The following is a 14,735-nucleotide window of genomic DNA, read 5'->3' as shown; positions in this document are numbered from 1 at the left end:
ATTTCTGCTGATAACGATCACCGCACTATCCAGTATATTCTGTAAATTACATTAAAACTATTTTAATAAAATCCTTTTAATAAAAGGATGTATCCCAATTCGAACTTTTACTTATCGTCATGGGAAGGCGTATTCGAAATTACTTACATCATTTATAATTATCAGGCTTGAACTATTGTATTGTAGCATTTTCATAATATATGCAATTACAGAGTGACAGCAAATATCTACCCAAATAGGTATGATCATTAAAAAGTAGCATGTAACTATTGTTTTGACGATGGATAAGTCCAAAATAATATACCTGTTTTAGATTTCGTTCAAGTCGTGATAATAGAACGACCTCAAGGAGCAATGTAAAAGTACAACAAGCTATTATTTTTTTTTTTTTCTATCAAAGAAAGTTGATAATTGTCTCCACCTTGGCTGGACAGATGGTTTAAAACGTATTGCTATAATAACTAAGTAATTTAAAAAAAAAGTGTTTAACGACCTCTAAGGGAGACAAAGCATGCTCATTAGCTACCCAGGGTTGGTAGTGACTTTTCTTGTGCCCAGGGGCAAATCTGGATTAACGTCTTCCACAAAATTTTCAGGCAAAATTTTAACAAAATATTCTCTTATTAAAATTAATTTTCACTTCCTTAATTTATTTATTAATTAACTGATAATTTATTATTTATTTTCATCTATTAACTGCGTCCTCAACTTTATTTTAATAAAATAAAATTCAAATTCACAAAATGACTATAACTGTCAGATGACTTATTTGAAATTTTGCACCTCTAAAATTTCTGTGTGGTCAGAACAAGTGCCTCTCGACCCCCTCCCTAGCCACTCCTAAGCTACACAAAGAATGATGTTAAGAAATTAGCATCCGAACTAGGATTACAGCCAGGATTTTCTTACAAGTTAAGCTTCTTCAGATGTTAGACGTCAAATTTACGAGTAAACATAGCTATTACATGGAACACAGAACGAGAATATTCCTTTAAAGCCAGAAGGTGAAATGATAGAATTTTGTCCTAAGACTTTCATTTTTCGTGCAGTACTTAGACATGGGAAAATACTTTTGGTGTTTGTTTAAACCAAGTAAAAATTATTTTCTATGTTTGATAAATTTCATGAAATGCTACAACACTATTTTTAGAACAGCTTCTAGGGAAGAAAAATATGGAATAAAAAAACTGACAGAATTTTTTTTCTGAAAATACTTTTATCTGGAAAACACTAAGTTGGTTTTAATATATGCAATAAACGAGAGAAAAAAATACAAGAATTGTATTCCTTTCTCCTGATTGATATATTGTTCAACAAAAGTCGGTCAAGGTGTGTCTTGAATCTACATATGAATGTCCATTGCGTGATGTTGCATTGTTTCGCAGTAATCATGAAAGTAGAAAACAAATTAAAAAAAAAGACTTTCTCGTTATAAAGACCGTTATTTTTTAAAGTTAATTTGAATCAGAATACACTGACTCTCCTTAAAACCAAAAAGATTGGGAGACATATGGATATTTCTTCACAATTGGTTAATGGCAGGACATATCAAGTTCAAACTGCCTGAATCAGCCAATAAAAAGAAATTCATTGAACTATTTTCCATTCAAGTTAGTCGACAGTATCTTAAAATTAAGCTAGTTGAGTAGGTTAAAAAGGAATAATAAAGTAGATGCTATAACTTTGAAACATCCTTATAAAATTCCTGCTCTTTCATAGGTTTCGGTCGCATACAAAGAGACCATCATCAGTAGACAGTCTCAGCAGAGGTTTACCTGTGGAGGACGATTGCTGTGTATGCGACTGAAATATCCAGAGTTTCAGTCATTGTTTTTCACTGTCTAATAAAAGGATTTATCCCTAATTGAACTATTATTTGTTCCTTCATAAAGATTTATATACTTAAATTCGCCTTAAGAAGCTGCTTTATTTACTTAAGTAAACTATTTTTAAGTCTAATTGATAAGACTTATTGAGAAACAAAAAAATCGCAGATTCTAATTCACCAATCGTTACAACGATTGGTAAATTACAACGATTGGTAAATTAGAATCTGCCATTTTTTTGTTTCTCAATAAGTCTTATCAATTAGACTTAAAAATAGTTTACTTAAGTAAATAAAGCAGCTTCTTAAGGCGAATTTAAGTATATAAATCTTTATGAAGGAACAAATAATAGTTCAATTAGGGATAAATCCTTTTATTAGACAGTGAAAAACAATGACTGAAACTCTGGATATTTCAGTCGCATACACAGCAATCGTCCTCCACAGGTAAACCTCTGCTGAGACTGTCTACTGATGATGGTCTCTTTGTATGCGACCGAAACCTGTGAAAGAGCAGGAATTTTATAAGGATGTTTCAAAGTTATAGCATCTACTTTATTATTCCTTTTTAACCTACTCAACTAGCTTAATTTTAAGATACTGTCGACTAACTTGAATGGAAAATAGTTCAATGAATTTCTTTTTATTGGCTGATTCAGGCAGTTTGAACTTGATATGTCCTGCCATTAACCAATTGTGAAGAAATATCCATATCTCTCCCAATCTTTTTGGTTTTAAGGAGAGTCAGCGTATTCTGATTCAAATTAACTTTAAAAAATAACGGTCTTTATAACGAGAAAGTCTTTTTTTTTAATTTGTTTTCTACTTTCATGATTACTGCGAAACAATGCAACATCACGCAATGGACATTCATATGTAGATTCAAGACACACCTTGACCGACTTTTGTTGAACAATATATCAATCAGGAGAAAGGAATACAATTCTTGTATTTTTTTCTCTCGTTTATTGCATATATTAAAACCAACTTAGTGTTTTCCAGATAAAAGTATTTTCAGAAAAAAAATTCTGTCAGTTTTTTTATTCCATATTTTTCTTCCCTAGAAGCTGTTCTAAAAATAGTGTTGTAGCATTTCATGAAATTTATCAAACATAGAAAATAATTTTTACTTGGTTTAAACAAACACCAAAAGTATTTTCCCATGTCTAAGTACTGCACGAAAAATGAAAGTCTTAGGACAAAATTCTATCATTTCACCTTCTGGCTTTAAAGGAATATTCTCGTTCTGTGTTCCATGTAATAGCTATGTTTACTCGTAAATTTGACGTCTAACATCTGAAGAAGCTTAACTTGTAAGAAAATCCTGGCTGTAATCCTAGTTCGGATGCTAATTTCTTAACATCATTCTTTGTGTAGCTTAGGAGTGGCTAGGGAGGGGGTCGAGAGGCACTTGTTCTGACCACACAGAAATTTTAGAGGTGCAAAATTTCAAATAAGTCATCTGACAGTTATAGTCATTTTGTGAATTTGAATTTTATTTTATTAAAATAAAGTTGAGGACGCAGTTAATAGATGAAAATAAATAATAAATTATCAGTTAATTAATAAATAAATTAAGGAAGTGGAAATTAATTTTAATAAGAGAATATTTTGTTAAAATTTTGCCTGAAAATTTTGTGGAAGACGTTAATCCAGATTTGCCCCTGGGCACAAGAAAAGTCACTACCAACCCTGGGTAGCTAATGAGCATGCTTTGTCTCCCTTAGAGGTCGATAAACACTTTTTTTTTAAATTACTTAGTTATTATAGCAATACGTTTTAAACCATCTGTCCAGCCAAGGTGGAGACAGCGGCCAATTTCTCCTCTCAATCGATGGAACCAACAGAAGCGAAAATCCTCTTCCTACAGTGGCCAAAGTTTAAAAAAAATGTCAAAAATGGCCCGCATTCGACTGAGCCAACATAAAAGAAAATTGTCATCCTAAAGTGGCGTCAGTTGAGGCAAGCTCGTGTAATAGTATCTTGCAAAAGCCGGGGCAAATAGGGTCTTGTTGGGACAAGAACGTTTATATTGGTCACAGTCTCGATGTATCAGGGCGAACAGCCCCGATACATCGAGACCATAATATGCATGACCAAAGTTTTGCTCTTTAGTGTCTGGACTCAAATTAAAACTATTAATTACCCGTACACTGTTGTTGGAATCATTATTACAAAAAATAAAAAAAAAACTTTAAAAAATCATTATCTAAAAAGCAGTAAAAATTACACCCAATTTAAAGAACAGATGCAATAAAAGTCAAATTGTAATACCTAACGGTATTCTGCCTATTAAGCTAGAATACCGTAAAGAGGGTCTTGTATACTGTATTTTATGACTGTCAACAGTAGCAAAGCAAGAAGTAAATTTAAAATCCCGTTTTGCTTTTTTCCGTAATTAATTCATTATTTTCCGCCACTAAACTAATTGCTCACGATTATGTTGACAGAAAAAGGACTTACAATTCAAAATTTAAAAATAAGTCTTTTCTCTCTTTACATTAAGGCTCAACACAAATCTTCACAACTGTTCAGGTAATAATTTCTAGATTTTAGGTATTAAAAAAGCTTTTTTAATCATCTTTCAATAGGGAAAAGTTGCAATTGCTCTTGGGCCTACTTGATACCCGCAAAATCCCAGGAACAAGGTCTATGAGCAACACCAGCTCAAAAACAATATGCAGAACTATAAGCATATTTAGAGACGTGCAATACTTTGAAGACCTTTCTGAAAAACGTTGTGGCCTTATAGGTGATGATATGGATACATAAATACCTATGAATACTTCCAAAAATTGTATGTTATTTGTGAAGGTGCAGGTGACTTCACGGAAAACGTCACCCTCAAAAACTTGGTTTGGTTGCATCAAGCAGTAAAAGGAAGGTTGAGGGGTGCAGGCCCGTGGCTGAAGAGCCCTGAGGATATATCCGATTGTATTTTTCATAGAATTTGTCTGCTTAAAAAAAATTTTCTATTTTTTACATATCGAATGACCCCCTCCTGAAACCTACTTCTATATACGAGTCAAATGTGTCTGCTGATTACTTTTAAAAATTTGAAGCAAATAAAAAAACTGCTACGTTGATTCTACTGGTTTTTAACAAATAAATTTTAATCAAAAGAAACTCAATTTAAAAAACCACAGCAGTTAAAAGCCACTTTCCCTTTTTGTATTCTTTTGAAAACTTTCCTTATAAAGTGTATCATAATACGAAATGTACGAGTTTAAATGCAATGCTGAATCGAGCGATATTTGGTTCAGATTCGGCATTCAGAATACAGAAGTTCGTTAGATGAGCTCCTAATAAATTCCTGGACACTGCAGAAATCCAAATTCGTTATGATTCGTTATGTATATAATCGTTAATAGTATAATAGAATAAGAATCAGAATAGAATAAAATTAGAATTTTATACTAAAACAGACCTTTTAAGTGCTTAATCAAATCCGATCCAAGTGGTAATCGGCAATTTTCTTTTATTGCTGCGAAATTTTCAAAGAAAATTTGCTCTAAGAAAAGATTGTTACAGTATTATCTAAAAGTAAATTTTATACAGATCTTGTCTTGGAAAATCACTCGTGCGGTTTCTTGTTATAAAAATGAGGTTGAGCCAGCAGTATTTGCGGGCCTGGGTCAAAAAAGTGTGGGGCCCGGTTGGATTTTTTTATGGGACCCTCTCCATATACTAAATCTATATATATAAAAATAAGTTGTCTGTGTGTCTGTCGAGTGACCTCATGTTTGTGTGTCGACTGACGTCATGTTTGTCGACTGACGAAATTACAGACCGGGACATCGGGACACAAATGACGACCGGGACACCGGGACATAGGGAATATAAATGACGACCGGGACACTCAAAGAGAAAGCGACCGGGACACAATGAATGTTCAATTAGCAATCACCATCAATAAAGCACCGGGACACAAATGACGACCGGGACACAGGGAATATAAATGACGACCAGGACACTCAAAGAGAAATTACAGACCGGGACACCGGAACACAAATGACGACCGGGACACAGGGAATATAAATGACGACCGCGACACTCAAAGAGAAATTACAGACTGGGACACCGGGACACAAATGACGACCGTGACACAGGGAAACAACAACAACGGGGGCGCCGGGGGGCACATGAGGATATATAAATGACGACGGGGACACAGGGAATGTTCGATTAGCAATCACCATCAACAAAGCTCAAGGGCAATCATTAGAATAATGAGGTATAGATCTGAATACAGATTGTTTTTCCCATGGACAATTATATGTTGCATGTTCAAGAGTCGGTAAACCTGACAATCTATTTATATGCACAGACAATGGGACAGCCAAGAATGTTGTATATTCGTAAGTTTTACGTAGTTAAATATATATATATATATATATATATATATATATATATATATATATATATATATATATATATATATATATATATATATATATATATATCTATATTCACAGGTGGGACACAGGGACACAACTACAATGGCGCGTAACTAATATGGCGCGTAACGACTTACTCGCGCGGGGGGGCTTGGGGGGACGCGAAGCGCCCCCACCAACTAGGTGTTGGGATGGCGCGAAGCGCCACCCCTACAGATAGTATTTAAATAAAATTCAGATTCTATAAATATGTATACATGTAACATATTGACATATATTTAATATATTTGTATATGTACAATATGTATAATATGTAACTGCAGCTAAATATTTTCGTTTTTTGAAATTCCGACAGACATTATATTATATAAATGATTGATGCGTTGGAAACTTAATAATCTTATTTATCCTATGCATGCCATCATATCACGAAATGCTGATATGATGTCATAAGAAATGATTATATGATGAACTAACATAGTACGTGACGTCATTTGCAAAGCCGAAAATAAGACTCTTAACAGTAATCGTCAAAAGCAATTTGCTTTAAATTTCAAAATTTCTTTGTTCATTTTGATGGTAACAAAGGGGCCTTTCAATTGCAGGGCCCTATCGCTCTAATCATCCTTTATCCGGCTCTGAGTACATGTTTCAGCCCAAATTGAGGGAAATTTAGAAACTAAAACCTAATAGTTGGCAGGGGAGTATTTATTCCTAAATACAAAATTCTATAGCAAAATGGAAGATCTTACTTTTGAACAAAAAGCTTAACTATTTTGGATATTTAGGGGATAGTAAGGGTTGTACATATTTTTGGCTAAAACATTTTACACCGAAGGACATATTCTACAAGATTTGTGAAAACTAGAATATAAATTTGCGGAAAGAGGTACATTTTAATATATCTAAATTATGTAGAAAAAAACTAAAAATATTTCAATTATCTACTGTGCGTTTTTGCGTTGTATTTCATGGGCCATCATGTTCCACAATAAACTTTTGAATTCATTAGAACATGAAACACTGCATATTGTCCTACATTGACTGCAGACTTTGAGCTGCGCCCCTCCCCCCATTGAGGCTTCTAGACAGGTGTCATAGCTAGTTCATAGTTTGTTTCATTAGAGTTCACTATATTCTGCTCATTTTTAAGAAAAAGTTGTTATTGCTAGTATACATCCATTTTTGAGCTTCTTAAGCAAATTAGAAAATCAACGATAGGAATGGAAACTCACTTGTCTACACAAAGAGCAGCTGTAATTACCCAGTTTTCATTTGGTAATACTACTCCACATTTTAAAGCAAAGAACCTTTTTAAGAAAAAAAAAGAAGCAACAACAGGAAGATAAACTTACTTGTCTACACAATGAGCAGCTTTAATTGCCCAGTTTTCATTCGGTAATGCTACTCCACATTTTTAAAGAGCTTTTTAAAAAGGACTTTTAAATAAAGTAAAAATAAAACAGGAAGGGAAACTTACCTGTCTATACACTAAGTAGCTGTAATTGCCCGGTTTTCATTCAGTACTGTTGCTCCACATTTTTAACCAAAGAACTTTTTAAGAAAAATAGAGAAGCAACAACAGGAAGGTAAACTTACTTGTCTACACAATGAGCAGCTGTAATTGCCCAGTTTTCATTCAGTAAGGCTGCTCCACATTTGTGCAAAAATGTTGCAGTCTTCCACTGTCGTAGCGAAATCTAGAACGAATACCATTAGAATACTAAATCTTGACAAAAAATGAAAAAGTCATAACTTAGCTAAATAGTGTGAACTTTCTATGTGACTTTCTTTTGGACAATAATAAAACTGGTATTATTGGGCAAGTCGTGTTTTTTTCAATAAGGGTCAATTTATTCAAAATAAAAAACTTCTTGTTTTTGAGACTTCTAGATGGACACAACTATCCAAAAATGACACATTTTGGATAATGAAGGGACACATTCATGGACCAAATAGTTGACAATCCTGTTGAAGGTTCTTATGTTCGACTTCCACCAATGACAAGTTCAAGCATTTTCCTTCCATTCATGAATGGAATCCATACAAGCCTGAATACAACAGTTCTTTTAAGAGACTAGAGCACAGGCAAATCCGTGCAAAAACAGTTGAAATATAGGTATTTGATTTTTCTTGGCTATTACAGCTTTGGGGACTTAGGCCTAACGTCCTCTAATATTTGTTTATATTCATTTTATGAGAGGAAGATCGGTGGAGAATATATGCTTACAACAGGTTGTCAAGTAGGATCCATATTGAGGTAGCAGTCTAATATACTACTACTACTAATAATGACTCACTGCAGCACCAAGCCGCCTGGGGTTGTCACAGCTACGCACACTCCTCCTCCATCCCAATATCCTCAAAGCCTCCCTCTTTATACCCTCCCAAGAAGTTCATATTTCCCTTAGATCTTTTCTTGCGACATCCTCCCACTCCAATCAGGGGTGAACTACTTTTTTTTGGCCCTGTGCAGTTTTACGACAAGGACAATCTAGGGCACTTTGTTGGGCAAAGCGTGTCCTAGCGATCAAAAACTTTCTCTCATTATAGCCTTTGTGTGTCATGGGACGGGCAGGGGGGGTGAACAGGGTGGAGGCCATGGCTCCCACCTGGAAATTTGAAACTATAAAGTAATTATAAAGAAACCAAAGGAAAGAGAGCAGAATAGGGAAAAACCATGGAAAAAATATGTGTTGCCTTATTGTTGGCTGCCTGGCAATCAATTTTGAGCCTTAATAGGAAAAATATAAGTTCTAATTTGTGACTGAGTGACCCCTTTCCAGTTTGTCACAAACATTTTTTCTATATGATTTGGTTCGAGTAACAAAAAAAGAATCAAATTCTTCATAGTAATGAATGGTAAGCAAATAACGATCTTTGTGAATAACGAAAGTATAAGAGCCTAACTATTGATAACATTCAATCAAAGAATCAGCTTTTTATGGTGATCCTGAACATGGATTTTTTTCGTAATTATTGTAGTTATTAGTACACAAGAAAGTTCGTATAACTATAGAAATCACAAGGAAAAGAACTTAATAACGGGCAATTTCGGTAAAAATATGCCGTCAACCTTTGCTTGTATTTCGAGAGTACCCATGAGCTGATATATGAAGCCACCATAATCAGAAATGTTTCCCCTGAACGAAAATGAGGGGAATTTTTGTATTTTCCCCCTAAGCGGATAGGTTTTTTGTGTTTTGTTATCATTTATTTTCTTTTTCCACGAATGATTGTATTTATCTAGTTGTCACTTAGAAAAAAATTAAATTTTTTACAGTTATGAAGTATAAAGGTGTCATATTGGTTTTTCGTATTAAAAATTAAATTGAAAATATTGAATTAAAAAATTTTATTCTATTTTCTTAATTTTAGTTTTAATGTGTAACTTTGAACAAACTACTTTGATAATGCGTTACTTTTTATAAACACCGAGTCTAAAGTCATTAAATATTTTCGTGTTTGATAACCAACTTCAAAACTGTCAATATTGTTAAAAAACATCCGTCCAACGCTTCTGTATAGCTGGGAGTTTATATCTTAGTTTTTGTACGTATGCTATTGTTTCACACAATTTTTTCGTTTTTATTTACTGTTACTTAATTGACATACTTTTTCCATTGCCTTTAAAAAATATTTGTCTCTAAGCTTCATTAAATTAAAAAAAAACAAGTTTTTTTTAACTGAAAGTAAGAAGCAAAATTAAAGCTTAAAACAAACAGAAATTGTTACGGATATGAGGGGGGTTGCCCCCCTCCTCAACATCTCGCTCTTCACGCTACAGTTTCTCGGCACTATATAAAAAAAAGGTAGTTATTGTTCTAATTAAACGATACTACTGCTTCAAGAGTAATTTTTAAAGAATTGGGACAAAATTTAAACTTTAGCGTAAAAGCCAAGGTGTTTAGAAGGGGACAATCCCGACCATATACATAATAATTTCTGTTCATTTTAAGTCTTAATGATGCTCCTTACTTTCAGTTGAAAAAACTTGTCTTTTTGTTTAATTTCTGATCGTTTTTAAATAAAGCCAGGATACCTGGCTCCGTCTTCACGGAAAAAATCCCTCCCCACAGAAATATCCTCTGGACAATTCAATCCTGGCAAAAATTTGCCTCGGAAAATTACCCTTAACATCTCCACGCGTAAAATTGAATCGGTAAAGAGAAAGCAAGAGATATAAAGACATTTCATGCAGGAATTTTGGCAAATTCACCCAGTGTAAAACTTCTACTGAAAAATTCACCCCCCAGGAAACTTCCCTTTCCATGAAAAATTCTACCCGTGCAAAATCCTCCCGGCGGAAAGCTCGTCCTCCCCTCCCCACCCGAAAAATGTATCATATTTCCCAATAACAAATAAAACAATGGGCAAATTTTATAATTTAAAAAACTTTTTCCAAGGGCTGTAGGGGGTCATTTATCTCCAAAGATGCAGTTATTGGTCCTTTCAACTATGCTGAACAAACAAAAGTATTCAAAAATTTTATCAGAGGATTTTGGGAAAAAAGTGGCGTTGAAGGGGATCTAGTTGCCCTCCAATGTCCTTGGTCACCTAAAAAGGGCACTATAACCTTTCATATCCGTTAGAATTAGCCCTCTTCCGAGGTTCTAAGCCCACTAGGTCGAAACGATGACCCCTGGAAAAAAATTACAAAATTCCACATTTTTGCATATATGAGCTTCAAACCTCTATAGTAAGGTTCTTTGATACGCTGAATCTGATGGTGTGATTTTCATTAAAATTCTATGACTTCAAGGGCCTCTTTCCCCCTTTTCTAAAAAATCAGAAAAATTTTCTCAGTCTCGCAGATTTTGACGGGTAAGATCAAACTTCATGAAACTTATTTCTTTGGAATCAGCATAATAAGCGAATCCTTTTGAAATATCTATTGGTATCAAAATTCCTTTTTTAGAGTTTCAGCTACTATTGAGCTGGATCGCTACTTACTTAGAGTACGTTACCACGAACTGTTTGATTACCCATCAAAACTCGAACAGAGATCAGTGAAACATTGATCATTTTCTCTGCGTTACCAAAAGAAAAGTATGCATAATACTTCACATTTTCATGAATGTAATGAAACAAATAGAAAAGGTTTTCAACTAAAGTAAGGAGCAAGCTTAAAAGTTAAAACAAAATATAAATTACTCTGTATATAAGGGGGACTTCTGTCTTCTCAACACCTTGCTCATTAAACAAAAGTTTTTTAGTGCTTTGAAAAAAAAAATCCAATTACAAATATTCTATAAAAATTTGGAAAAAAGTCAAACTTCACAGTAAAGGGTAAGGAGCTAAGGAAGAGACAGCTCCCTCCATATAAAGAATAATCTGTTCAAATAGGTTTTAAATTTGTCCCTTGCCTTCAGTTGAAAAGCTGTTTTTTTTTTATAATTTAATTTCTGATTGTTTTCCAATTCATACTCAGGCCTAACCAAGATACAATTTGAGGTATTCGTCCCATAAATTCAATTTGGGATAAAATTTGAATTTGCCTAAAAAGTCGGCGATGAATAGTAATTTTGATAAAGGTCCTGGTAAAAAAGTAATTTTGGTAAAATAAAAATATTACCATTTAAAATTGCTTAAAACTAAGGTCCTAGCAGTATTTGCCACCCCAAAGAAATTTTCTAGTGGGGCTGATGATGACCTGTCTTGCCTTTTCCACCTCTGGGCCGGTAGAAACAGGAATATAATATTTTAGCTGTATACAGAAACATCTTAATTAATTCCTACTCCCCTTACCTCTTTCAATATTTATAGCCCCATGAAGAGTAAGCAGTTTGTCCATTAAAATGTAATTTTTAGGAATCTACGCTACCCCACCTAAACAATGACTCACTCCCCCCTCGTTATAACTGATACGCAATTACACATCATCAAGCATAGCAAATTTCATCAAAAATAAAGCGAATCAAATTGTTTGAATCCAGTACTGCCACCGTGTGCCATTACTTCTTTGAAGTAATTGAACTGGGAAGCCTAAAATATAGTTATTGTTAATTTTAAATCAATTGGACACTCAGAATTTTAAATTGATTGCAAATTCGTCCTCTTTGGGGTAAAGTCATAGTTTGGTGCCCTAAAATGACAGAAAACAAGACTTTCTCCTGGCCCAATCTGTATGGTCACTTGAAAAAGAGCTTTAAATTTACGTTTGAATGAGCTCCCTCCCATTTATCTTGGACCTTCGGTTTGATACAATCACCCCTGGGAAAAAAAAAACAAATAAACATACATCGACGATGTTTCTTCTGAAAAAAATGTGAAATTCCACATTTTGAAAAGTGGAGCTTGAAACCTATATGGTAGGGTTCTCTAATATGATGAATAATATGAAAGGAATTTTCGATAAGATTGCTTGCTTTTTCAGAAGAGCTTCTGCTTTTTCAAAAATCAGGCATATTTTCTCAGATTTTTGGTTTTGTGTGGGTAATAATAAACTGGAAGATTTTTACATATTTAGAATCAGCAAAAAAGCCAATACTGTTGATGTAGCAATACTGCTGGTGTACCAATTTATCAGAAACTATTTGATAAGATTCTCTTGAGACAAACATTTTTCTTTAACCTTTTCCTTTTATTTAACTGAATAGGGCAATAAAAGGAAAGAGGGTCACATTGCACAGACAGGCTAGTTTTGTTTGATAGTCGATGTAATTGCGCAGCATGTCGGTCCATGTATTTTGGTGAGATATCTGATAAAACTTAATAGATAATTTGACTCATTTATTTTAACTTCACAAAAAAGTTAGAGTTATTTAATAAGGAAGAAACAAAACTCTAAATGAAGTTTTAGGGACTTTATTCCTCCTCCTTTTCCTCCATTCCTTCCTCCTTCCTCCATTTGAGCGTGAAGTAGTAGCGCAAAATTTGAGAGTGCAGGTGCTAGGGCTAAAGATGAAACCAAATTTTACACATTTAATGACTAGTTTGATATGATATTTGTGGTCATTTTCTTTAGATTATTTTTCTTTCTCTTTTTCATCAGAAGCTCTATTTCTGCAGACAATTTTTTTTTTATTTTGGACGTACTTCTCTCGAGGCTAGGATTCAATATCTGTGCACTTTAATTATTCCAAGTGGCTTATGTTTTGATGCTACTAATGCAATGGAGTTGCAAAAGTGTTGTCACCTTCCTTTACAGCCCCAGTTTCTCTGTTCCTCCCCTTTGAAGAAAACAGTAATGCAAGTACCAGAAAGTTGGTGTCTGGAGTCATGATAGTCTGATATGATATTCTTGATATGATAGTCTGATATGAATACAAGAGTCATCTTAAAGAGAAGATGACGAACCTATTTTTCAGTAGATATTAGTAATTGCACCTATACGAGCATAAGCATGCCGCTATATACCACATGAATGTGGTTTGAAAGCAGTTGCATATGACAATTATGCCTGATGCAAAACTGCTTCAAGTCACATTCTTTTTTCTACAGTTTAATTTGATAATGTCCAATTGCAGGGCTTGATATTTTCTTTTTCTTTAAATTATAACGTTTCAAACGGTACTTTTTTAATGACTTTGCATAAGAAAATTGCATGAAGAAATAATATTCTTCAAAGTCATCTTTAGTGGTGTGTTTACATATACACAATAATGATGGAACTAAGCGAAAAATTTTTACTACAAGGACTTACATTCTGTACATTATATAACATTATTTTGCCATTGTGCATATCCTACATTAGTCCCTTGACACAATGTTCTTGTTCTCATTTTGCTTGAGTACCAATGACTCATATAGCTCTACTGAAGCTCCTGCAAAACCGCATTGTAAAAGGCATCAGACTGTGGTAGGGCCCGGCACCCCTCAGAGCTGCCTCAGAAGGATATATATATATATATATATATATATATATATATATATATATATGAACAGTAGCGAAATGTTCTATACTGTCCATTAAAGATGTTTGAAACACATCAATCACTCAGCCTCAGCCTCAGCTGAGGCTGAGATGACTCAGCTCATCGTGACTCAGCCTCATCGTGACCGGCTCATCGTGACACATCACGATGACTCAGCCTCATCGTGCTCGCAGCAATGGCAAACTTTTCGCTACTGTTCGTATATATATTTGTGCTGGGGTTGATATCCAATTTCAAATTCTTCAGGATTTCCAGGTGACAAACATGACAGACAACAACAAATATGACATGACAGGAGATCAAAGATAAACATTTTTGTGTTGAAACTCCAAAAATACTGTCTAAAAGTCAAGACTCGACAAAGCAACTCTGGAACTGTCAATATCACGAAGCACCTCAACTTGTTTAAAAAATCATATACAAATAACCAATTAGTTTTGCACTTAATAAAACTTCAAAGGATGTTTACCTGCCATGGCCATTGCCCAAAGAATGCCGTTTGTCCGTTCACAATTCTGGGCTCAGGAAATATTGGACGACCACAAACTAAAACGGAATGTACATTAAATAATCACTAAAACAGCCGTAACCTTAAAAACAGAAAGTCTAAAACGATCAAAATTGATAATAAAATTT

At 34.1% G+C, this 14,735-nt stretch overlaps 1 protein-coding gene across 1 annotated transcript in view; it reads right to left on the bottom strand.

Annotated features, from left to right (window-relative positions):
* LOC136035758 (uncharacterized) overlaps positions 1 to 14,735 on the bottom strand; it is a 159,168-nt gene that overhangs the window by 12,241 nt on the left and 132,192 nt on the right. Inside the window, exons 14-15 of the mRNA XM_065717728.1 lie at positions 14,569 to 14,645; positions 7,822 to 7,922 (exon numbers count right to left, since the gene is read on the bottom strand). Coding sequence (XP_065573800.1) covers positions 7,822 to 7,922; positions 14,569 to 14,645 — 178 coding nt within the window. The remainder of the gene's footprint in view (positions 1 to 7,821; positions 7,923 to 14,568; positions 14,646 to 14,735) is intronic.

Source organism: Artemia franciscana, chromosome 14 (assembly GCF_032884065.1).
Source record: "Artemia franciscana chromosome 14, ASM3288406v1, whole genome shotgun sequence".
NCBI classification, from domain to species: domain Eukaryota; kingdom Metazoa; phylum Arthropoda; class Branchiopoda; order Anostraca; family Artemiidae; genus Artemia; species Artemia franciscana.
The sequence above is the reverse complement of the archived record's forward strand: the minus strand, read 5'-3'. Positions and strand labels throughout refer to the sequence as shown.